Source organism: Dermochelys coriacea, chromosome 10 (genome assembly GCF_009764565.3).
Source record: "Dermochelys coriacea isolate rDerCor1 chromosome 10, rDerCor1.pri.v4, whole genome shotgun sequence".
Taxonomy (NCBI): domain Eukaryota; kingdom Metazoa; phylum Chordata; order Testudines; family Dermochelyidae; genus Dermochelys; species Dermochelys coriacea.
The window spans coordinates 72,744,128-72,770,832 of NC_050077.1; the positions used below are offsets into that span (position 1 = coordinate 72,744,128).

Consider the following 26,705-nt stretch of genomic DNA (forward strand, 5'->3'; position numbering starts at 1 on the left):
TTTTTCATTCACCAGCTCTAAGGCAAAGGATGTGAATCTGTGATCCTCACTGGTGCATTAAGGGTGCATAATTCCAAACTGCTAATTTAATTACAATAGGTGAAAATGAGAGTCTTTGCCTCAGCGCTTTTATTTATACTGCATCAGAATGAATCTATTGTAAGATACATCCTTGTTTCATGTATAAAACAGAATTCTAGTTGATAAAATTATAGTTCATTTTCCCTTCACAACCCTTAGGCATGTAATAAAAGGATAAAGGAAACAAGAAAAGCCTTATTAATTTTTCCATTGAAATGTCTGCAGAGGCAGAGCTTAATCACCCAGAATTGTGCTCTAGGAAAAAATGATGTACAACATGCTACTGAAGTCCTCCAGTGACACAAATTCCCCTTGTTCATCAAGAAACCTGCCTACACAGTCTGCTTGGAGCAGATTATCTAGTTGATGCTAGATGTTATTGAGTAGCTGATTAGTATCTGGGAGTGCTAAAAAATCCAAATAAATCAATTCCGATGGAGAAAGATGCCAGATCCTTTCTCCAGGAACTAGGCATGGCAGGACCCTAAAGGACCCCTTTAAAGTATTTTCAAACATGCTACAATGACAGCAAGCAACATAGCTGATCTTATTATTAGGATTTTGTAATTGCCACAAGAACAATGGTACTTTGACTTCAAACACTGTTAACAAAAGTTAGAGCTACGAGCTAATGCAAACGAACTTAGCACTTGGCATCTGAAGCAAAGGGCAGATCAGTACCCAGTTTATTAAAAAAACACATTTATTCAGGATCGTCCCACTTCTAAAATAAATAAATGAAGTCTCGATTACTGACTACAGTTCCTAGAATAGCATGAGAGAAGGCTATTTTTTTACCTTTCATTCTTGGATATTCATGAATTAAACAGTGGCCTAACCTGGTCATCTAGTCCTGGTTTAGAGGAGCATTTTTGTATGTCCCCTGTTGAGCCTTTAGTCTAGCAAGTGATTGGTCTCAAATCCATCATATAGTATAGTGCAATGATATCCATTCAGTCAAACTCCATACTATTTATTATCTATCTCAGGTTTTTGAATAGTGCCTATTCCCTGAGTATCTAAGCACTGAACAAGTAAGTTAAAGGCTCAAACGGTTGTCCATGGTGAACTTCATAGTGGACTCTGCTCTTCACATCAACTTCAATCTGCTCTTCAACACAGGTTAAGCCTCTGCTCGCTCACTCTCTATATATTTAACAATTATCTTCCTTGACTGAATTTAAACACGCCATATAAAACTTAAAGTATTTTACCATCCTATCCCATCACCAGAATAAGTAGGATGAAGCAACATTTAATCAAGAGCTGCAATAATTTGTTGCTCATGATCCAGTTTGCAGCATCTCTGAGAATTCCTGAGCTGCATGGCATTTCATTTCATCTATTCAATTGCTGTTCATCCCGTATGGAGAGATGGTACTTTATCTTGAACAGAGAGAATCATTGATAGTGGTGGGCAAACCAACCCAGAAAAAATAAGAACCAACCCAAATTTTGAACTAAACTGGTTTTTACTAAACCTAAAACTAAACTTTTTCAAAAAGGACTATGTGACAGCATTCAGATTCCTGTTATATTCGCCATAAAGACAGAGGGATGGACAGAGAGATTTTCCTCCCCCAATATTTTTTGTATTCCCTCTAGCCCGGTGCTTCCTGGCTCTGCCTGGAACCAAAAGCAGAAGTGCTGGGCAACAGCAAGAAAATATCATCTGTGCCCTGACTGGATAGCACCTGAAAACATCTGTTCCTGTGAGATTTCCAGCCCCACTGTGGAACTCCAATGGGTCTGGATAAGCAGTCAAACTTTTGGGTGCTCATCTGAACATCTGAACCTTCTGAGCTTCACCATCAACAATAATTTCATATTGTAGATGGACTTAAAATAATTCATAAGTTTCATGATACAGGAAGAAGCTGCAGGATTGGCATATTCCAATGAGAATGCCTGAATGACAGAAAGCAGCTTGCAGCGCTCTAGGACAGGTAGTAATTAAATTTAAGGGGACCAAAGAATTCCAAAAGCCTGCTCACAACCAACTAAACTTGGTGTAAAACGTACAGACTAGCTCGTCAGGTAATAATTTACCCATCTGAAATCTACAACTTGTCCAAAAAAAAAAAAAGCCATCTAAATATATGATTGTGTCAGACTAACTGCAGCTAATTCCAAAGGAAAGCTGGGGTGTGGATATTGGAGGTAGGTAATTAAAATGCACACTTGATCTGAAAGTAAATGCATCCATCTCCTCTGTATGATATGAGCCCTGGAGAGGTAGAAAAAAAATACAAGTCTAGGGTTATTGTATCTAAAAATACCTGTTAAAGTAACCTTTATATAAAGCCATCACAGAACTGTTTGAATGAGAGGGATTACAACAAACACCAAGGGAAGTAGGAGCACAGGACATAGGTTCTCCTGGGTTACTGAGTCCAGTCTCCTGTTATCGCGGGCAACTCCATCCTATAATCAGATTATAAATGTGTCAAGTTCTATCTTCAAAGCAGTGTGATAGTTTGCACCCTATACTCTTATTGTTCCAAAACCTCACTTCTATGATGGTTTGAAACCTTCTCATTTCCAGCTAAATTTATTCATGGTTAATTTATACCCATTTGTTCTTGTACCAACATTGCAATACCTACTATCCCACTTCGATGTTTACCCCCAACGTATTTAGAGAGAGCAACCGTATCCCCTCTCAGCCTTTGTTTTGACAGGCTAAACAAGCCACGCTCTTTTTAGTCTTGTCTTGTAAGATCGACTCTCCATTCCCCTATCATCCTAGTAGCCCTTTTCTCTGTTCCAGTCTGAACTCATATTTCTTCAACAGGGTGACCAGAACTGTACATAGAATTGTAGATGAGGTCTCATCAGTGCCTTTTACAATGGCATTAATACTTCTCGATCTCTACAGAAAATAGCTCACTTGATACATCCTAGGATCGCATTTGTTTTTTCTGTGCCTGCATTACATTGGTGGCTCACAGTCTTCCTACAGATGATTAATACAACCAGGTCTTTCTCTTCCTTTCTCATTTCCAAGTGATGAGCCCCCAGCTTATAGAACATTTTTATGTTCTGGGGCAGTAATAAACTCAATTTTTAAAGCTCACTGGTCATTAGTGGATGGTTGAGGAAAAACACAAGACAGTCTGGGTTATTCTGATTTTAAAAGGTCACTTTGCCTTCTGGCAGGATGACTTTTTTTTTTTTTTTTTTTTTTTTAAAGTTGGCTGGGGAGCAGTCCCTTTTACTACAATGAGAGGGGTAAGCCATAATAAAAAAAAAACCCCAATCAACCAAAACCCAAAATCACTGCATGAACATCTTTGTCCTGGAGGGAAAAACACTACAGGTGTGGCCTCAACCAGAAAATCTGGACCCAGATTTTGAACTCCCGAATTTTGAACGTGTTTGGCTCATATGTGTGCTTTTAACTCATCAGATAACAGGGGCAGATGTGAAATTCTAATCTGAATCAATGCTCAGACTGCAAATGCCCATAGCGGACAAACTCTCAACAGTGCAGTTTATGAGCATTCAGATCCACATGCATGATTTGGGGTCCCATCTCTACAGATATTCCCAGTGTGCTGGAAAAATCAAAATACAATAGTTTTTTTGAAAGACCAACAACAGTATTTCTCATTCCCATGGCAGTAGGTAAACCACACTTACTGACCTGATACAATCAACCTTTATAAAGCCTTCTTGATGCGTCAGAAAGGAAGAATATTGTGAACACCTCAAAAACTAATTAGCTGAGAAGTCAAGGTGTTGGAATATTAAAGACTTTGGATTAGAATCCTTTCATTCTGTTGTTACTGAAGCATTTAGACACAATGGCAAAGGTGAAGCTGTTAGACATCATGCAATGGAAAGATTAGTTTAATGCTCACAAGCTAAAACAGCCAGGTGTAAAAAACAGAAATACCTTCCCTTTACCTCCACCCATAATGGCTGCAGTTCATATAAAATGATTACTTACTATCCAACTCCTCCTCCTCCTCATCACTGGAAGAAGAGCCAATAGAAAAGAGAGTTTTAGACTTAGGGATGAGCGGAGAGATGTTGAAGGAGAAGGAGATTCGTCCGGATGGTCGAGTCCGTCTCTGGGCTGAGAAGTGGGTTAACAGCAGACATTAGAGCATGCATGAAAATGCATTTAATAATAAAAAGGAGAGGAAAGCAGCCAAAAACAAACTAAAAAGAAAGCAAAATAAAGGTCTGCAGAGCAGCTGGTTTCAGAAAAGGCATGGGCAGCAAAGAATTCAGCATGTTTTCATTTTTATTTTAAAAGGTGCAAGTTTAATTGCATGCATAACTTTGGGGTCAAGGCTTCTCTTATTTTCACTGGCAGCTTTTTGTAGCAGTGCTCAACAGGATAATATATTTGAACAATTATGTTTCCAAATACAGTAAAATTCACCTAACGCATCCCAGAATAAATAGCACCTACTGAATTTATTGGGATAATTGCCAGGGAATCCATTTTAATGTCTCAAAATACTTGTTAAGTGGCACACCTTGTCCATTTAAATGGCACACCAGGTGCTATTATAGCCATACAGTGTTGCTGAACCGTTGGCTGTATTTATTTATTTATTTGGTGTTGTTGCCGCCACTGCCACTCTTAAAAGATCCAGTTAATTTTATGCTTGTGAAAGGCGCTAAACGCCCTAGTTTATCTTTCAAACAAATATAGCTTTCACACCAGCAGCCTTCCTTCTTCTGTTCTTTTCAAAGTGCATACCTCATCTTCTACATGAACTACTTATAGGGAGGATGAATCTCTATGACCTATTCAGTCTAACTAGGGTGCCAAATTATTTCGTGATGTGGACCCCTGTAACAGGACTGAAGCTAGCAAAAACTCATAAGTACAATTCTGTCACATACTTAAATGTTTTGCTTTTTTCTTATTTTAATACAGTTTGTGAAATGACAATGTTTTTCTCCTGGTCTGTTCTTTTTCCTAGGAACCAGGGCCAATGACTCCCGGCATATTTCAATACTCTTGTAAATCTCCAGAGATGAGGAGCATTCTACTGCACTTGCTTTTTAAATTAATGTATTTTAAGAGAAGTGTCTTAATAGCAGAAGACCATCTAATCTTTGGCTAAAGAGAGTAGTTTTCTTGAAATAGAGGCATAGCCATAATATCAGCCATAATAGCTCTTATGGAAAAGAACTATGGAATTTAATAGGGATAAAACAATATCAATTTAGTAGGACTCTATAAAGTTACTCTTAACAAACCTGTAGGATGAGTATGATTCTCTATTAAATCCTGTAAGTTTTTAGCCATACTACAGAATTCTACAGACCAGATACGATTCCCTATTAAATACTGTAGAGTGACTATTATTTTCTATTAAACACTACAGGGATTTTCCATATGTGAAAATAGAGGCAAAAAGGAAAAAGAGAGAAGACTGATACTCAACTTGAAACGTGCATAGTTTTACAGATTTATGGAGAGGAATTGCTTTTCAGTGCAATTTAGAGTCATGCAAAAGTAGCCTTTTCTTTAAAGAGCAACCAAGCAGACATAAGATAGCACATCAATTTGGAATACTGCTGTTAGCTGCAAGAAGTTACTAAAGAAAATAGGGAGGTAACATAGTTAGTTTCCTTCAGGAACAATTGGTGGGGGGAAAAATTGACCTATCTTTTAAAAACCTTTCTTCAAAATCAATGCAATTCTTTTGAGTCTTCATGCCTTTTACCACAGAAAACAATAAATGCTTTAATGCTTTATTTTCTTAAGCATACTAGCAATGCCTACAACAAAACTCTGCCTTTCTGAGCAACACCACAATAACAAATCAGCGCATATATCCTAGAGCTTGTGAGCAATCCTTTGTCACACATAAACTTGCGTGCCTGCATGCACAATAGAGGAAACAAATGCTGAGGAACCAAATTTCAGTTTTAAAGAAACAACTGAGAAGAAAACACAAATGTCTTTTTGACCATTTATAAAGAGTCTCTTGTATATTTTTGGTTCTGTATCTTAAGGCAAAACGGAAATTCAGAATGCACAGGATTACCCAGACAAAACAAGCAAAATGATGAAAAATCTCCCATAGTGTTTTCTCTGTCACTGGATAATATGCTCACGCATGGGAAGGACTGGTCAAGGTCATGTGACACATTCAAGAACCAATGGCACTGCTTAATGCAAAACACTCAGATGCATTTCCCAGTGGAAGGCATTTAGCTGGGACATTTGCAGACAAAATTAAGTTTTAGTTTTATTCATATATCCTCTTAAACTTGCTGATGGACAAACAAATCGCTCATGTTCCCTGCATCTTGGCTCTGAAAACCACGATGGTGAATAATTATTTTTTCTCTTTTTTAGGTTACTATCTTGTCAGATTTCAGAGTAGCAGCCGTGTTAGTCTGTATTCGCAAAAAGAAAAGGAGTACTTGTGGCACCTTAGAGACTAACAAATTTATTTGAGCATAAGCTTTCGTGAGCTACAGCTCACTTCATCGGATGCATTTGGTGGAAAAAACAGAGGAGAGATTTATATACACACACACAGAAAACATGAAACAATGGGTTTATCATACACATGGTATGGAATTAGCCTACCTTGCTTGTCACCATGAAAGGTTTTCCTCCTTTTCCCCCCCCTGCTGCTGGTGATGGCTTATCTTAAGTGATCACTCTCCTTACAGTGTGTATGATAAACCCATTGTTTCATGTTTTCTGTGTGTGTGTATATAAATCTCTCCTCTGTTTTTTCCACCAAATGCATCCGATGAAGTGAGCTGTAGCTCACGAAAGCTTATGCTCTAATAAATTTGTTAGTCTCTAAGGTGCCACAAGTACTCCTTTTCTTTTTATCTTGTCAGACTATTCTCAAAGAGCAAATATGAGCCGCAATATTTTAAATGTAGAGAGAATAGGCTCCCCAGGCATGGCTTAGTTCCTACTTCAGTTTAATTATTTTTATTTTTAGAAGTTCCTGACTTTGTAACAATTCTCCTCACTGGAAATGTGTTATTCCACAATTGGGAGCAGCCTTCAGCATATTCCTGCCAACAGCTCTTCTGAACTCTCTGATTATATAAAACACTGCAGCATTAGCATTTGTGAATGCTAAGTGCACATCAGCCAACTTCTTCAGGATAGTGTGGATGCGGCAGGAACAACAGATCTAGAGGGATTAGAGGAAGTGCAACTCTACAACCCAGCTCCCAAACCAACACATGACAAGGCACATGCAGAGACCAAAATAAGGCCAAAATCCCCCAAACATTTACCCAGTTGGGTTTTATTTTTAAAGCTTTTGTGAAAAACAAGCTGTTTTCTTCCCATCCAGGCACTTTGTAGTATTTGGGATACACTTTATTTTATATCATCTAGCATAACACAAGAACTAGGGGTCACCAAATGAAATCAATAGGCAGCACGTTTAAAACAAACAAAAGTAAGTATTTCTTCAGACAATGAACAGTCAACCTGTGAAACTCCTTGCCAGAGGATGTTGTGAAGGCCAAGACTATAACAGGGTTCAAAAAAGAACTAGATAAATTCATGGAAGTTAGGTCCATCAATGGCTATTAGCTAGGATGCGCAGGGATGGTGTCCCCAGCCTGTGTTTGCCAGAAGCTGGGAACGGGCGACAGGGGTTGGATCACTTGATGACCACCTGTTCTTTTCATTCCCTCTGGGGCACCTGGTATTGGTCACTTATGGAAGACAGATACTGGGCTAGATGGACCTTTGGTTTCAACCAGTATGGCTGTTCTTGGGTTCTTATAAAATTATTCAAGTGGACAGAATAATCATGGACAATTAAACTTGTTCTAGATTTTACTTTCTTTATTTACTTCTATGAAATCACTGAGATTTATTCTTGTATAACTAAGTATGCACTAAGTATGCTGTAATGAACAGATCAATGTTCAGTTTTGGAAATCCAATAGAAGTTACGTATTATACCGTGAGATCCTCCAGCAAAAGGCACAAAAGCACTTCACCAACAGTAAGACAACACACCCTTGGGCTGGTAAGAATTATCATCCTGCATGTTTTAAAGATGATCTTGCTAAAGATTGATCTGGGTGGCACTTGTTCTACAAGGAGGCTACATCCCTTTGGTATTTGCCATGATGATGATGATGATGATGATGAAATGGAGACACTGAAAGGTGAAGTGTTTTGCCCAAGTTTCCACATTCATAAGTGGCAGAGCTGGGAACCGACCTTATGACAAAAATTTTCAAAATGACTAACGAGTTTGGATGCCTTACTTTTTAGCTGTCTAACTTCAAACATCTTAAAGGGACCTGATTTTCAAAAAATCAGGCTTCTCTAAGGTAGCTCAAATTAGCCACTCAGAAAGTTAGACAGTCTTGAAAATTTAGGCCCATAATTTGGCCCAGCTCTAGCCACCCCAGACTGACCCTACTATTCTACCCTAAACTGGTTTGATTAACAATATTCAATTTCCATAGCCTCCTGTTTGAATTACCACTTTCATTCCTTGCATATATAGCGTGCTCTGATTGGGCTGACGTTAATTAGACAAAAACAAAGGGAGGGATTTGTGACCAAGTTTATCTGCTCCCAATTCAGGTCTTGCTGGTACCTGTAATGCGCATTTATGAGGGAAACCTTTATGAAATGGGTCACAGTTTACTTGAAAGTGAAGTGGCGTAAGTCTTCTACTGATGCAATCTCCTCACTGAGCCCTACAGAAAGTTTCTAAGTAATGGGGAGATAAGCATTAGGTTGCCAAGCTTTCTGGTCCTCTAAAAAAGTCTGTTTTTCTGGGACTGTGTTATTTAGAGTGTTTGGTTAGCAACTGGAAATGATGCCAACAAACTGTTTACTTAAAAGAAAAAATGAAGGGCTTGAGCAAAAAGAGGGTATGACATAATATAGAGTAAGACATAGTTTTTTTTTTTTGGATGGATTTCGTGGTGTTTTGGTTACTGTTGCTGTGGGACACATCCTTTAAGCCACATGCTTATTTATCATGGAAGAATGAGGGCAATGAACTTAAAAATGTCACAAGGCACCCTCTCTGTATGGTTCTCCCTGCAAGCTTCCAAACGAAATAAAACTCTCTACTTTAAAGCATGTCTTTTTGCTAGGAACAGGTCCTTTTGGGTGTGATGCTCCCACTGAATGGATGTTTTGTCACTGAGACAGAATTGTTTTTTATAAATGTAAGGCCAAACAAATCTCTGGTGTAACTATTAACTTTGTTTGGACGATTTTGACCAATAGGCCAAAACCAGACAGGTTATTTTTAGTAAAATGTAATCCATAATATGTAAAGACTGAAGAATCAGCCACAGATCATATGCATTTCAGTAATGAGAAGAAGCTCAGAACTGGTCTCATAAAGCCAATGAGGAATTGTATAAAAGCAGACCAAACATACTGCCTGGCCAACACTTAGTGAGGAGAAGAAGTGTGTGATCTTCTCAAGCACATCTGGAATAAAGAAGACTTTGCAAACTACTTGTTCTTTTCACTGAAATTAACTTAAGAAAAGCACCCCAGATTTTTGACATTTCACTTCTGCATCTGTTGCTTCTCCTCAAAGCATGCAACTTGAAGTTATGCCCTTCAACCCACAGAAAGGTTGATTCGGGTAACAGGAATATTAATGAATAAACTCCTTTAGAGAACAAATATCAGGAAGACATTCCCTCTCCAGACTTAAGAGTAGTCTTATGGCTTTTCTCCTGAAGGATACAGATGATTCAGATTCCATATCTCTACATCTCTCAACTCTCCAAGATATGGAAAAGAAATACTATAATGCTTCTTCATTTGCAGTAACAGCAGAGGAAGAAATTCAAAAAGGATATAGGATTTATCATGAACATAATCAGTTTTTTATAATATAATCAAGAAACATCAGTTCTGATACCAATAATTTATGTTAACAGAGTAAAATAATTCTATGTACGCAAGGTGGTAAATTTGAGTCTAAAAATGAGAGATGTCCCTTTTTTATAATTAACTGCAGTAGAGAAGCATACCTCTACTTCAAGTAATAAGACAGAAAGAAAGACAGAAAAAGTTGGGGGGACTCTATCTTGGCGAGTTAGCAAGGGATACATGAATACTGCATATGGAAAGTCATGTTTACTCACTGTCTAGTCCTGGTTGAGTGATTGTCATTAGCGAAATAGATTTGGTCAGCGGAGAAGTGGCAGAAGTACAGAAACTAAATCCATGTGGTTGTGATCTTTGGTGTGTCTATGGGATATAAAAAAAAACCTCTATTAAGCATAAGATATGCCAAGCAATGCCCTCACCCCAACTGCAGACTACAGTCTAGTGTTTAAATGCATTAGTTGCCTATCCCTTTAAATACTGGAACATTAAAACACTCAAGAATATCTTCCCCAAAGGAATGGGCCCAACTAGGGTGGTAGGGCACAAAAATGGTGAATTGCAGCATGACAAAAACACAGAGGAATTGTAAAAGTGAAATGCAACGTCTTTAAAAATGGGAAACAAATGTAAGTATGTAACAAAAATAGAGGCAAGCACAGGGTGCTTCCCTCTCTGTCAAGCCAATAAAATGTATGTTTGTTGTCCGATGACCAATGAAAATACTGCTGTGATTTCAACCCCTCCAGCTGTAGATGATATTTGCTTTTGTTAAATAGAAATGTGCTGAAATGTAAGTAGAAAATATGCTTTTGGCCTTAAATTTCGGCTTGATAATAATAAGGCCTAGTAAAATGTGAGTACAGTGAGATAATTTAGAGGCAAGTTAGAGATAAATCTGGACACAATCCTAGGCCACGTTGTAAACAGATTTTGGTTTTAACTAGTTTTAACAAGCGTTTTAGACAAAATGCGAATGTTTTGGAAGAATGCTGTCTGTACTGATAGTTATTGGAATGATACTTACATAGACATTAAGAAAGATTATGTGTAATGTTAAACAACTAATGAGAAAGCAGAAAATATTTAATTATGGTAAATACAGTAAAAGGTAGACCTAATGCTAATTAATTAAGGGGTGTTATAATTGATTATATAAAGAGTAGTATGCTAGTTTGGGGTACCAGAGAGAGAAACGATGATATACTCAATCTTCTCATCCCAGGACTGATCACCCTGGATGTACCATTTTATCCTGGAATGTGGGTATAAATGCACTGTATGGTTACCCTGTAATGCCTGTCTGCTTTAACTAATTATTTTATTTTAAGTCACGTCTTTAATTCTGTCCCTCATTATGTCATTCACAGTCCTCCATTACATGAAATGATCTGTTAGTGCCCTGGAAGCTTGAACCTTGAAGAGTTCAGTTTGGTTCTATTTCTTATCCTTAGCCTATTAATTGGGAACACATAAATCAAGATTACACACCGGCTGTCAGTACAAAATGGCAAGAGTCTGACACGGAGGGTATGTAGCTGTAACGATGGACTTTCAATGAATATCATTCATCAAAACAATGGCTAAGAGATACAATCCCACATCGTAATACCAGCTCTCACAGATCAGTTCTCACGAGCCCTGGTTACTCCATTCACCTTGGGAAGTAAGGATTTACTTAGGCTGTGCCTCAAATGCCACTTTCAACAACACTTTGATGCTCAAGTGACAGATACACCAAGCAACACCAATTTCCTCTGTGTGAGACTCATGAAGATGTCACAGAAAATCACTGTGCTAGGATCAGTCAACAAAGACCATCTCTGGCAGTTAAACAGGGGCAGCTGAATAACCCCCAGTTCTTTTGTGTCTGCCCAGAGAAGTATTAGGGCGGAAGTGTGGCTTTCAGATATTCAATGCATTTAATCTATTTGCCTTTTTAATAAAACAGATTGAAGATACATGTCCACAAAACACAGGCCCATCTCTCCTGATTAAATCATCCCCATCTATGTCCTCTGCAAGAAGGTGAACATAAATTTGCATAATTCTCCATCTGTGATATTGCATTTAGTTGCTGCTTATAACAGTAGGATAAGACCATTAAAAAAAATCAGAATACGGGTTATTATGAAAGAGAAAGGTCCTCATTTTCTTCTACATTATAGATATAAACCTAAAAAACTTAACAGATAAAATAATACTTAGTACTTATATATGCTTCACATCTTCAAAGTGCCACACAAACATACATTTTTTTAAACCTCGTAACACCTCTATGGGAGAAGTGTTATTAACTCCATTTTACAGAAGCAAAAAGTGACTTTTCCCAGACCATCCAGTCAGTAGCAGAGAACTCAGAAGTTGCTTGTTCCCTGTCCTAGGCTCTAACCATGCTGCTTCTATGGCTGAGTAACAAGGCTGCTTTGATCAAGTGGAGTGATGCATCCTTTAGCCTTTCCAGGCATATCTCTATATTAAAGATGAAAATATCTCTGTATTATGCATGCAAAGGGGACACTCACTTGGGCAAAGTTTGGGAGTCTTTGATTTAGAGTTTTATGAAAACCCAACAATTAGAAAAGTACAGCTTTACCTGATGGTCAAACCCTCTGATTTCCCCCTGCTCAGATTCTACTTCCTCTTCAGTGAGTGAGACCAAGGAGCCACGTTCATCATTAGCAAGTGGACTTCGCCTGAGGTCTTTGGAACTCAAAGAGGAAGTCTCTAAATTTGAGGAGGGCTTCTTGTTATCATCGGAGTCTCCTGCAAGGCCTTCTAGGCTGTAACTGAAGAAAAATCAGAGAGGTTAGACCCTGAAAATTCTTAATGCTTTAATATGCAACGTGTGCATGAGTCACGTTCTAATTCAAAGAGGATGCAACTTCGACATTCTCCGTGGAGTGAAACACATATTATTCCCTCAGTTTGTGTTACGTCCTTGAGTAACATATGTGACCTAGTGCAGATAGCTGCTTGTGGTGTGATTTAATAAATTATATCCCTTTCACTGCAGACAGCAGTATCTTGGTACACTCAGGCAAATGGTTGTGTGAGAATAATGGACCAATACATTTCTGTGTTATTGGACTCCTTCTCACTCTCTTGAACAGTGCAAAAGAAATACTGGGAGCTTTCTTAGGTGTGCTTATTTCCACTCATTCCATTTTCTCAGCTTTAAATGATATACTGGATGTGGCTCAATTTAAGCTACACATAGCTGGTATATCCTGATGCTATTTGCCCCGAACCGATGTTCTATGCTGAAATATTCTCTATCCTCCTATACCTATGAAGTCATTGGTTTATAGACAGCAATATATTGAATGTGTACAACTCTTCTTCGCAGAGATGTTCCTTGATGCTGCTTAGCATTTGCCACTGTACAAGGTTTTGGCAGAAAGCAGGGCATCAGTGCCAAAATCTAAGTATTAAGTAAGTGTTGTCTCCATCAGCCAATGAATCACATTTCAGCTTTTGCCTCTGCAGCTAGGTTATCCAACTGAGTCAGACACGATCACTTAAAACAAAACAAAAAGCATTTGTCTGCAACATTGGTGCTTATGAAAGAGTTGGCCAGACTCAGCCACAGAGACCGCTGCTGATATGCAAGTTTTCCCTACCAAGAGCCATGCTAGTGTAGCTCAATTCTCACCTGCAACACCAACCTCCATTCCCTGTTGCCACACATTACATTATCGTCCCAGCCTCACCGTTCTATCAAAAGCACTGTATCCAGCACCTCAATCCTGACTTGCAGCATCCCTTGCAATTCCAGGCCTGGGTCAGCCTACAGATCTGTAGAGTCACCTCATTCTTGACCTGCAGTGACCCCAACTTAGGGTGACAAGATATCCAGATTTTACAGGGACAGTCCTGATATTTGGGGCTTTTTCTTATATAGGCTCCTATTACCCCCATCCCAATTTTTCACACTTGCTATATGGTCACCCTACCCCAACCATGACAGTCTTAGATCCCCATCAGAGCTCTATCCCTGAAGCTCAATTCTCATGTGCAGCAAATTCTGCTATTCTGATCCAGGGCCTTCCTTGAGAAAGGTGGCTTTTGTTATGGTCCAATTTACAGTAGGGACTAAAGATGACACCAATACACACATTTTCATTTTTGACATGAATGAGGATTTCAACCCGTTTCTAATGTTGAAAGATGAACAAATTAGTTCCAGCGTACCTCCTGACATCTTTCGGATAGGATCCTGCTATATAACCTTAGCATTTCAAATACGTCTTTTTTCAAACTTTGGAGTTAGATCAATTGATATTTAATGACCCATAAGTGCCTGAACACAAAATGTCAATTACAGTGACACTTATGTTCTTTTGATTGTCCTCTATATGCATCATATATTATATGACAATTTGCTGTGGTTGGATGAGGGGCAAGTGTTTTACAGAAAACACTTAATATGTACAACACACTTGGACTCAAGGTTAATCATTAAATCTAACTCACTATTGAGTTAACATTCAAAACGTGTTAAAAGGAAAGAAAAATACTTTGTAATGTACAGATTATTTACACATCCAGTGAAGCTTTAAATCCATGTAGACACCAAATGGATACTAGTATTCTACATATCACTGGAGGAGCTGGTGGTTTACAAACATGTATCATATTGAAAGCAAAAGCTGCAGTAAATCTTAAATCAGAAGACTCAGACATCTGGCTTCCAAAGATTTTTTCAGGTCAGTAAATGAGAGGGCAGACAAATCATGAAATTTGCAATTTATCAATTCACAAAAGCCTTTAATTGCATTGTGTTTAGCTATAGCATGCATTGTAAAGTTTACTCCCAAACATCTGCAAGGGGAAATCTGTCCCACTCCTATAATCTAGGGATGACAGACTTTTATTCTTCCAGCCCAAAATCACGGTGGTAGTTTGCTGTGATCTTGACATCTATCTTCTAATAACAGGGCTAAGAACAACAACTCACTTCAGACATGCCATCAAATAGTCATCTGCTGATAATGATCTGTGGTTTTTAACTACTGTATTTGGATCACATTCAAATCAGTGTTCTAAAGTAAATGATCCGTATTTCAAATTTCAGAGTTATCTAGCCTCCAGAAAATATAGTTAGAATTCTATCCTTTAATTGTTGGAGGCAAAAATAAATCTGGGTCCAGAGCTTCAGCTCTGCCAATGTACCTCCGTTGAAGATCTGACCTGTGATAATTAATTCCGACTCTGGACTTTCTACAGGACACACAAGTTTTAAGTGCCTGGGAAAACCAAATCTGTGGTTATCAGATTTTGTTCTAGAGAGGTTTAAATGATTAGCTTCTCTGCTCGAGAGCAAAAAGAACTCTAACTGTACTAGAAGCAGTCTGCATGAATTTAAATGCCTATAAAATATCAGTCAGTCTGGAGGAAAACATAACTGTATCTCATTAACTCTGGCTTAGATTCTTTTGCTGTCACTTTCATTGCTCTGATTGTATGGAAAGATGTGCCTAACAATCATCATAGAAAAAAAGCAGCTCCAGGTGAATAATGCAGCTTCTCTGACACTCAAGACTAGCAGAGACTAATCAACACCTTCACCTGCACTTCACTCTCTAGAGGACCCAACACCAAACATGACTGGGGGGGGGGAAAACAGACAAAGCAAACAGACACAAGCACATTCCAGCCAGAGCAGCAGAGAAACAGACTACCACACAAAGAGTTGACAACACTGTGTTTGCAATGCCTTTTGCTGTTGCACATTTATTTATACCATACCTTCTACAATTAAAGTCAGCACCCATGGTAATGTACTGTACTCCAGAGGGACACCAGCTCAAACTGGGGATATCAAAGGCAGACAAAGGAAAAGGGCTGCAGTTATTGGATTATCACAGAAAGGGAATGCTTCAGGACTCGGTTAAACTTATTTAATTTTAGAAAGATTTTTACATTGTATGTTAATTAATGGTGGGTGAAAGGTACCAGATTGGCAGCCCCACAATACAGGGAATGCATGGAGGCATAAAGCCATTTTTCCCTTGTCCCTCCTCCGTTCCAGCACTCCAAGCAAAACCGGAAGTACTCAGAAACGGGGCCAAGGAACTTAAATGAATAAAAAAGTAAGAACAGTTAACTGAAGAACCCATGGTATTTAGTCTGAGGGTATCCAGCAGCAGTTTGTCCAGGAATTCAAGTAGTTTCATATTGAGGCTGCTGACTGGGTCATAATTAGAACCCTATCAAATTCACACCCATGAAAAATGCATCACGGACTGTGAAATCTGGTCTTTTGTGTACTTTTACCCTATACTATACAGATTTCACAGTGGAAGACCAGTGTTTCTCAAATTGGGGGTCCTGTCCCAAAACAGAGTTGCGGGGGTGGGTGGGCCACAAGATTATTTTAGGGGCAGGGAGTCGCAGTATTGCCACCCTTACTTCCACACTGCCTTCAGAGCGGGGTGGCCAGAGAGCAGCGGCTGTTGGCCAGGAAGGAGCCCATCTCTGAAGGCAGCAGCACAGAAGGAAGGGTGGCAATATCACACCATGTCACCCTTACTTCTGCGCTGCTGCTAGAGGCGGCTCCGTCTTCAGAGCTGGGCTCCTGGTGAGCAGCTGCTGTGCTCCAGCTGCCCAGCTCTGAAGGCAGCGCTGCCACCGGCAGCAGCACAGAAGAAAAGGTAGCAGTACTGCGACCCCGTCTACAATAATCTTGCAACCCACCCCCACAACTCCTTTTTGGCTTAGGATCCCTACAATTACAACACTGTGAAATTTCACATTTAAATAGCTGAAATAATGAAATTTACAAATTTTTAAAATGCTATGACCGTGAAATTGACCAAGATGGACCGTGAATTTGTTAGGGCCCTAGCTATGATGCATCTGTTAGTCAAGCTCCTGTGCTCTGCAGGCTGTCAGATATATAGAGAAGATCTTTTCTCATGGCTTCCAAAATATTACCATAAATATCCATTATGAACAATTACCTTGCTGTAACAAGCACAACCTTTAAAGTGCATTATAATCAGCAGCTAAGTAAACCACTGCAGGATAAGGAACTATCTCCATTTTACAGATGGAGAATCTGAAACAAAGGGGATAAGACACTTGCCCAAGGTCACAAAGGGAGTCATTGTACTGCTATACTACGAGTACCTCACATCATTTACAGCTCCATGGCTGCTCTCACCTTCAGAGTCTGCTGACATCCATAGATGACCTGTGTGTCCCTTAAGACAAAGGTTCAACATACTCATGCAGCTGTGTGTGTGTGCATATTGTGGGGGTGAGGTGCAGGAAGGAGAGTGTATCCAATTTCCTTCACAATGAAAACTGACCTACAGCAGACAGTTCTGTAGATCTGTGTGTATATATATATAAAATCTCTCTACATACATATATTTCTTAACTATATTAATTTTATAGTGTGGTGACAAAACTGCAGGGCAGAAACTCTATAATTAAGAGACGAAGGAGTAGGAGGCTTGGAGGAAATGGCAGAAGGTCCCAGAGAGGAATAAAAATTCTTGGCAAGAGCTGTGGAAAACACAGACGTATAGAATTATAATCCTGCTGGTGAGCCACCCACAATATATTGGCAACACTATGCAAAAGTGAAGACAGTGGCTTGTCATACAATATATACAAACCCTTGGCAGAAGACTGGGGGGGAGGTGTGGAGGGAGAAGAGGGGAGAGCCATTTGTGTGACCAGCTACAGACTGGAATTAGTTTGAGGCTGTGCCATTGTCCTCTCTCCAGCACTAGCTTGTAGGGTATCAAAAAGGCAGGGGCATTGGTAAAGAGACAGAACGAGAGTATATTCACTGAAGAATCTGACCTAAATTGCAAAGGTAAGCAGTGATATTAAGTGGCCAACTTGAAACACATTCTCTTTATGATTAGCATAGGGACTCAAAGCTCCTCTGTAGAAGTCGGGTGGATATCACCGTGCAACTGGTTAAAAAGCAGTTAGCATGCATATGCTCACAAGGCAATCCTTGCATGCTACCTTACAAAGGACAGAGCAGTGTGGAGTCCGAGCGGCATGGAGTCCATAGCGTTTCACTAAGGGTGGGTGTATCAATAACTTGAAGTCTAGTATATTAATGAACATAATAAGGATATCTGTAGGTGTGAGCAAGCATGAAGAGAAACTGGATTGAGAGCCTCAAGGGGAAAGCAAAGAGGAAATCTCGCCATTTCCCCCTTCACTTGCTCTTCTCAGAGGCTATAAAATCATAATTAGATATGCTAAGTACTTCACTGAGGCCTGTGCAGTCTGTGTTGCACTGTAAAAGGAGGATACTGTAGAAGGCACATAGAGCACTAATTCCTTGAGGCCGTGCTTGAGAATTTAGGTTTTTGCACGTTACAGCAAGGTGTGAGAGCACGTGCTTCTGTGTAGTTGAGAGTCAAGGTCAATGGCCACGTCAAAGGCTTGTCAAGGGCTAACGCTTCACTCTACACAACTAGGAAGAGAACCAAAGATCTTGTAGAAAAAAATTCTCACCGGTGCAACCAAACCAGTTATAGCACTGGTGGGAATATTTTGCTGAACCCCTTTACTATAGACAAGGCCTTAGGAAACTACTATACACAAGAGCTCCATGTTCTGTGGCAGTAGCAGATCGTGTGTCATGGCACATGAAGTGAACCAACATAGTAGGTACTTAGTCTCTCCAGTCAAAACAATGACACAATCGTAAGTAAAATGTCAGAGAAGTGGGTACATCAAAGGAATTAATGGGTCTGGGGTGTGGCCAAAACCAACAAAACTCCCCATAAAACTGTGGTCATTGAGGGTGAAGGAAGGATTCCCTACTGTACCTTCAAGAAATCTAACAGTAACAGCAGCAACTATTTTGTAGGGTCTACATAGTGTTTCTGTAGAACTAGCACTCAGTTTTTTAAAAAAAGCTCTTTCTTGAGCTGTGAACATTGCTACTCACATAAATTAATCATGCTAATGCTTCTACAATAAAATAGGGTAAGTTTACCTTATCTTTATTTTATTTATGTATAAATAAATATGTATGGGGAGGATAAGAAATCATAAATGTTTGCCAGATAGAAAGGGATAAAAATGGGTTTGAAAATCACGCTCATTTTCCAGCTTTTAAGAGGCAGAGTTAAAAAAACCCCAGAAAGTTAAAATTAACCAAATCAGCTGCTACAGGTGTAACAAGTGTATTATGTATCCTTTGTACTATTTTAAAATATGTTCCTATGTGCCTATCCTGGAGATCTAGGGATTCTGATATATTTTAAAGAATAATTAAAGTGAACAGACAAACAATTACTTGCCCATTTAAATTCAACCTCCAGTCCTAAATATATTTTTATAATATAATTTTATAATATTTTATTATAATATAATAATTTTTATAATATTTTTATTATTTTGTTGGATGCTTCCAATCCACAACGTCCAATATCCTTCAACCCACCCCCTCAACTAGAAGCCTAGAAAGAATGACTTTGCAGCTTGCACTGAAGGTTGTAAAAATGGGGTTGTGTCAGACTTAGGGTGAGAGGAATGAAATTAGATGCGTGTCTCTGTAACAGACAAATGTTCCGAGAAGTACTGAATCTAAACTGAATTAACTAACATGAGAGTATGAAGTTAGTAGACATTCAAATGCAAAATGGTTAGTCAAGTTAGTTGGCTCTGTACCTTCTCCTATGAATGGGAGGCTTCCTTATACCATCCCCCAGAACTCGCATTGAACTGAAAATGAATCATGGAAAGTGGTCAGAGATGAGAATGGAACAAAATGAACAAATGACAGCTGAAGGGAAAACACCCTTTCTTCCCCCCCGCCCTACTCCCCCAAAAAACAAACGAACAGCAGAAATAAGGAGTGAAAAGGAGAGTATACAAACTATAGCACTTAAGGGAGCAATGCATCTCCTGTGAAGTTATCTTTCTCCCTCTATTTCACAGTAAGGCCTTGTTACAGGACAAAGTATCACGGCCACTGAAAATGGTTGCATATAAGCAGGTGCCAATCATGGGTCAGCTGTATGTGTAGACAGGGACAAACTAGTCAGTGCTAGTTCAACAGCAGCCATTGTTGGCAACCCTCACCAGCAACAGCTCTATGTGGTAGTGTAGACAAAGTCTAAAGGACCATCAAGTGAAAAATCTAATTTTTTTCTTTCCTTCAAAAGGGCATTAAAAACCACGGCAATTAGTGGCAATCTGAAGGCATGTCAATGCCAAAAACATGGTATGTGACTGCAGTTCATGGAGACATCCTCGAGCCAGCTATAATCCAGCTAACTTGGGCACAGGTGCAATGACGCACGGCAGCACGACTCCAGCGTGGGCTGGCCACCTGAATAATTGCCCTGGGTCCAAGTGGCCTTGTATATTCCACCATGAATCCTGTACTGCTCCAGTACTGTACCTGAGCTAACTAACTAGGGAAGTTAGCTGGGTATGTCTATATGAGCTGCAATCCACCCTGTGTGAGATGTATAAAACTCAGTATGAACTCTAAAAGTTACCAAGGATGAGCATGTTCCATTGGAGCCTTATAAGTATTCTTCAGGAGATTTATAAAGGAAAAAAATGTTTTAAAAACCATATTTTAAAAGATATTTAAAATGCTCAACAGGTTTTGTCTTTCTTCTTTTTAATAAAAAAGATTATGCTCCACTAATTTTTTACCATAGAAATATAGAGAATATGAAATCTGTTATTCCCTGCTTTTGCTAGAGGACCCGTGGAGGGAGGGTAGAGTCTCACATGGGCAGCTCTCTCAGGGCCTGATCCAGCTTTCATTATAGTCAATGAAAAGACTACCTTTGACTTGAATGGAAATGGATCAGGCTCTCAGCCCTTAACTGAAGGGATAGAGGAGTTAAATCCCAACAAAAGTATTCTAGTTAAATAGTTATTAGCAAAAACCAATCAACCAAATAGAGATTTAGGTTTGAATAAAACTTAATTTCCAGGCCTTTATGCACCATAAATAAGCAAAAAAGTGATTTTTTTCCTTTTTTTTTCCCTTTGCAAGTCACCTTTCAGCCAGACATACATCTTCTCTATTGGTGGCTATGTACGTGAAAATATGAAAATAATTCCTCTGTTTCTTTACTTAAAAAAGAATATATCAATAATTTACAGTAGGTATATTTTCCCATGTCACAAGCATATCCATCCAACCTCTGATTCAGAAGGTTTTTAACTCCATCTGCTTAGCGTTAGCTGTAATTGCCAACTATGCAGAGTTTATTACCCTCAGAAATCCTTACATAATAAGTTCAATACATAAAAATAAATCTTTCTAAATGAATTTATGAGTTTGTAGACTCAGTCCATCATAAACCGGCTTTGATCTCTGAAGTTGCCTCTCTTGCTGTTTTAAAATATTGGTGTGATTTTATTTGTCTCTCTCTCATCCTGGGACCTGGAAAGAAGTCCAGGAAGGGGTGACAAAGTCATGTAACAAAACAAACAATGCATATTACTTTCCAAGTACTGAATGGTTTCTCAAGTTTATCTTTAGAGGAGATAAAATTTATAATTTAAGGATCTATAATTTCTCTTCAGTGCGTGCAAATAACATTTAGAAATGTCAAGGGGACTTATGCACATGCATTAAAGGGTGACTATTATCTCTAAATCAGGGTCACCAAACTCTGCCCTCTGGCAATTTACCAGAAACCAAAGGACACCTATTGGTTTTAATATAATGCAGGTGACTCTGGTCATGTTACTTGTTAATATGGAGCTGTGACCCATGAAAACAACAACTCCCAGCAGTCAACTGGATGGGTTCCAATTTGACTCCTGATGGACTTGCAGTCTCCAACAAGCCACACATCCATATTGCAGATAAGGGTGGTATCCAATATATGTGATTTAGGGAACAAACTTTGACTACCCTGGCTCTAAAGGGATGTTGGTACTATTTAAATCAATGGCCAAACTCACTTGGTTTCAAGAGAACCAGGATCTTAAATGACTATGTAAAACTAGAGTAACTTTTGTGCGGTGTAAATGAAGAAAGGCTGATGCGTGTAAGAACATGCTGGGTAGAAAGGGAGTCAGAGAACTTGATAGTTACTCAGAATGCAGAGGGCTTACTCCTAATCAATTACTTTATGGGTGGAATTTTTCTGCAACTGGAGATCAAGGGAAGAGTGGTCCTGGAAAACAACATTATTTCTTTTCACAGTAGTTGATGTAAAGAGGTACATGGCAAGCCTTGCCTTTGTGGTGTTCCCTAGTCTTTTCTGAAAGGAGAGAGAGCAGAGGGGGAAACTGGAAGAACACCCTAGACCCAGTGTACAGGGTCTGTCCACTTCATTCAATACTGCAATTCTATCAGGAGTCAAAAATAGACCACCCCAGTCTCAAGACTGAAGGTCTATCTTTTTCCATTACAGCCCATACAATACCTTAATGTAAGAACCCTACTGATTAATAATGGCTATGTTTATTCTGTGGTCACCTAGATTTAACACTCAGATAACCTTTCCTTTAGCAAAACCCTCTGCATAGGAACAGGTGGTGATAATTCACAGGTCAAGGTGTTTCCATTCACTTCAATGGGCTTTAGATAAGGACCTAAGTCCTCTGAAAAGCTAAAATATATTGTAGACAAAGTACTTTTAATTCAACATGTAATTAAAACCAGGAAGATTAGTTTGTTTGAGGGTATTTTTTTTGTAGTAGGTAGTTCTCTCTCTCTTTCCTCAGAGTTCATAGAATGGCCTCACTTTTCTGTGTTTTTGCACATCCTTCGAATGCCAACCACAAAGCCCACATGCATGTGCTTATGTGTGTATAAACAGCTTTAAACAACCCTTCACTCACCTCCTGTGATTGATTTCTGCCTCATTGGCAGCATTCTTCCCTGGCCCCCAGCTGTGCCGTCGGAATGGTGACAGTGGTCGCATGGAATTTCTTAAGACAGAGGAGTGGGTAGGCACTTCTGTAATACTGTCCATCTCTTCTTCCATCTCGCCTGAGCCACCAAGTTCACTCTCCCGTCCCCCTGCGGCTCCCATGTTAATGCAGCTTCCATCCACAATGTGCCTCTCCTTAGGCCTGTTGAGGTTTAGAGCATGTGGAAGGGATATGTCACTCCCAAGGGAGGAATTCCTCTCCAAAGACACTGTGTCATCTGCCGATGAGCTGGAACTGGTGACATCGCAAGCACACTGTTCCTCTTCAGGCTGCTACAGCAAAAATAAAAACATGAACCTTAGCTAAGAGAGGTCTCAACTAATAGCCCTGGCCAGAGCCAGTCATCACAAAAGCTAGGCCTGTTCCTTCTTTTTTGCCTAAGTCACCCTCTACAACTTTGCTCTCTTGTCTTATCCTACCCAATAACTCATCCTGCTATTGTAAAGTTGGGCTCCCTACTCAGTTCTGCCAGCACAATCCAATCCTGACACTACAGAACTTCCTGCTATTCTACTAATGTCCTTCTCACAGTTCTGTCAATGCACCGTAACCCTACAATGTAGCTTCTCCCGCATTTCCAATCCTAAAGCCTTTTACCAGGCAAAGATTTGTAAGCCTGCCAAATACTTATGTAGTTTAAACGATGGGCACAGATGATTGCTAGGTCATATGACTTCAGTCAGCAAACTCAGTCCTCTTTGTGTGAGCTGAACCAGATTTGTAGCTTCTAGTCATTACAGCAGAAAGGCTAATGTACTGTTCCACTGCACCATACACCACAAACTGAACTTTAGTCAGTAGCATAAACAAATACACACACACACACACACACACACACACACACAAAGAATTAGTCCCCTCCCCCAACCACCTTCCATTTATCAAAAAGTTAATGTCAGGATTTTCAGCATTTGTCAAATCCAACTATAATTGAAAAATACTGTTCCACAGGATTGGCCGTCTTGTGGGACGGGTCTTTATTCAGACTATAATCTTGGGTTTAGTTTGCTCCAAAAGCAGTAAGTGGAACCCAAGCTAGCTCTATTTGGCTATCGGCCACATTCTGACAATACATCCTAAAGCAAGTCTGTGATTATCCTGTGTTCCCGGTGGCTAGTATAAAAAACACAAGCATGTTGATGACATCACTTTCAGACAAAAGGCCAATGTGGGAAGTTTCAATGTATACTCCTACAGAGCCCTGCACTGTATCATTTAAAATAATAATATTCAGAATGATCCATCCAGTCATATATAATGGACTATTCACCAAAGCCACAGTGGTTAACTGCTTTCAACTAGCAGGCTCACTGATACTCACCAGGGACTGAGAATTCAAGGAGCTGCAGTCTGTCAAATCTCATTTGCAAAAAGATAACAGAATACCAAATTCAACTGTCAGATGAGAGATGTGCCTTTACAAATGCAACAGACAACAGGGATGAACATGAACACAAACGCCATTACCACATTCCCACTATGGGGCATCTCAAAGTCCAACATTGTGGGCTCTTTAAAAATCAGGCAATTAGACCACTCCGGAGCCTGCATGTTTCTGTTCTGCATTTGTACCAGAACAAAAATATCAGCTAAAAGCTGCTATGGCAATTAAAAAGGGAGTATGAGGTGTTTGAAAACAGTCATCGGTAAAATACTTCAAAATTTACTGACAAGTTTGGTGGGCATGAGCCCTGCTTCTTGTATCAGTTTAATAAGTACAAGATACATTTTTAAGACATATATTAAAGAAATGCTTCCACATTCTTACCCCCAAACACATCCATCAAAAACCAATATCCACAGAGGAGAATGCATGAGTAATACTTTCCCCCTGCACTGTAAGTATATATTTTTAGTTGAAATAATTCAGTGATCTGTGTGTCATGATAAGGAATATCGGCCATTAAAGATAATTTTTGAGTAAATATATTCCAGTGACAAAATTATGATGTAGTGTTAGAAAAAGTATATTACAGTATATTTTTAAAATGTGGTTTGGGGTGGAAAAAAAACAAAAACAGAAAAAAACTGGAGAAGCAGCCTGATAAAGTCACTTTTTTTTTTTTTTTTTAAATATCATTGATGGTAGCTAGCATTTGCATGAGATGAGAGTTTATTGAACTGCCTAAATCCAGACAAACTACTTAGTAGTCGTGATGAGAACAATACTTTATTAGAGAAGGAAATAGTTTGTTTCTTTTCCGGATCACAGGAAGCTGTTGTCATAATTAGGGCTGAGTCCCTGAAGGGAAGGAAGATTGCATCCTGGCTGATCACCAGAAGGGTGCAGTTAGTTAAAGGACATTAATCCTGGATGCAAATGGAATGGATATAGTGCAAAATTGCTAAATTACTATGTTTTGTTGTCTAACTCCAAAACAGGCAAAGGGATTTTTATTTTCCAAATGGAAATAATTTACTAAAACAAAACATCCTTATTTTAAAAAAATCAGAATTACTTTCCTTTATATATGCACTTGCTTGTTTCTTAAATTACAGCTGGATAGAATCAAAATATAATTTAAAAATGTGAAATACATTTGGTTCATTTATGGTTTTTCCTTCATCTCTTAGACTGGTTTAGTGAAAAAAAAAAAAAAAAAAAAAAAACCAAGGTGCAAGTTGCTTGAGCCTGCAGTGTAGAGTCATGACTCTAATATCCCTCCTGTTCTTCAGGAAAAGTTCTCCTAAATAACACTGATTTCCTATTTTAAAAAAGACACTCCCTTCTTGTAAGACAAAGAATTTTAAAGAGCCAAAACTAACAGGGACCAAATGTGGCCTAGTTGATGTAGCACCAGACTGTGACACAGGAAACTTGGATTCTATTCCCAGCTCTGCCAATAGGTGATCTTGAACAAGACACTTCACCTCTCTGAGTCTCAGTTTCTCCATCTGTAAAATGGTGATAATGATACTGACCCCTCCTCTGTAAAATGGTTTGAGATTTATAAATGAAAAGTGCTGTATAGGAATTATTATCATTATTTAAATGTGAAATAAAAGTTAAGCCGTCTAAGCGATCTGTAGGTCAGATGTGAATCCAATTCCTTTCTAGATGAGTTCAGTGCAAATAATATTATTATACATACATCCCAAGGTGCTTTACAAATTATATACATGCAGTATCACCGAAATGCAGCCTCTTCTGTGGTGGTCAAGGGCATTCAGTGCATCACACAACAGTTTGGGGAAGGAACGTTATGGCTAAGGGTGCTGTGAAAAACCGCTATTCTTATAAAAAGTACTATCTTTAATATCCATACATAGCAGACAAGAGTTAGCTTTTAAGGAAAAGCATAAAACAACTTTTCAGGTCCAGTGAAGATTAACAGAGGAACTAAACAACTGTAGGAGGCTCATCGTTTATTCAGTGATTTTGTTTTACCTAAAAATTAACCTCATTGTTGCTGTTACCGAGTTAAAGACTTTTAAAATATCTGTTGGAGTGGGCTGTTGCTTCAGTAATGAAGAAACAATCTGTCAGCCAAAAAGGTTTCCTGCTCAAATTTATTCTTCAAGTTTTGAGGATTACAGTTACAATTAGACACACAAAACATGGTTTTACGTAAACTAAAAACAAACACACTCAGAGCAGAGTCTGGGTGACAGCCCATTCCCAAGACAATGGAGTGTTGGTTCCTGGCTTCTCAAGCACCTTCCTTTCCTTAACTTGCTGTTCTTAGCGTGTGGAAGCCTGATTGGGCCTTCCTTCCTAAACGCTGCCTGTAATCCGTACGGTCTAAGGAAGTTAACTTCTTGTTTGCCGAAAAGCAAGTAGGGCAGGGATGCGGCCCGTCATTGGCCTGGAGCAGCGAAATGCGGCCAGTGGGATCTGCAATCGGTCGAACCTGCGGACACTGCAGGTAAACAAACCGGCGTGGAT

General features: G+C 39.2%; 1 protein-coding gene across 10 annotated transcripts in view; it reads right to left on the reverse strand.

Moving 5' to 3' along the window:
- AKAP13 (A-kinase anchoring protein 13) overlaps positions 1-26,705 on the reverse strand; it is a 339,098-nt gene that overhangs the window by 61,740 nt on the left and 250,653 nt on the right. For 2 of the 10 annotated variants that reach the window (XM_043493944.1, XM_038418965.2), the window contains 6 exons: positions 22,727-23,091; positions 19,574-19,627; positions 15,671-15,733; positions 12,516-12,708; positions 10,177-10,282; positions 4,034-4,162 (listed from right to left, as the gene is read on the reverse strand). In XM_043493944.1, coding sequence (XP_043349879.1) covers positions 4,034-4,162; positions 10,177-10,282; positions 12,516-12,708; positions 15,671-15,733; positions 19,574-19,627; positions 22,727-23,091 — 910 coding nt within the window. The remainder of the gene's footprint in view (positions 1-4,033; positions 4,163-10,176; positions 10,283-12,515; positions 12,709-15,670; positions 15,734-19,573; positions 19,628-22,726; positions 23,092-26,705) is intronic. The other 8 variants (XM_038418967.2, XM_043493947.1, XM_043493946.1 and 5 more) reach the window with 8 other exon arrangements.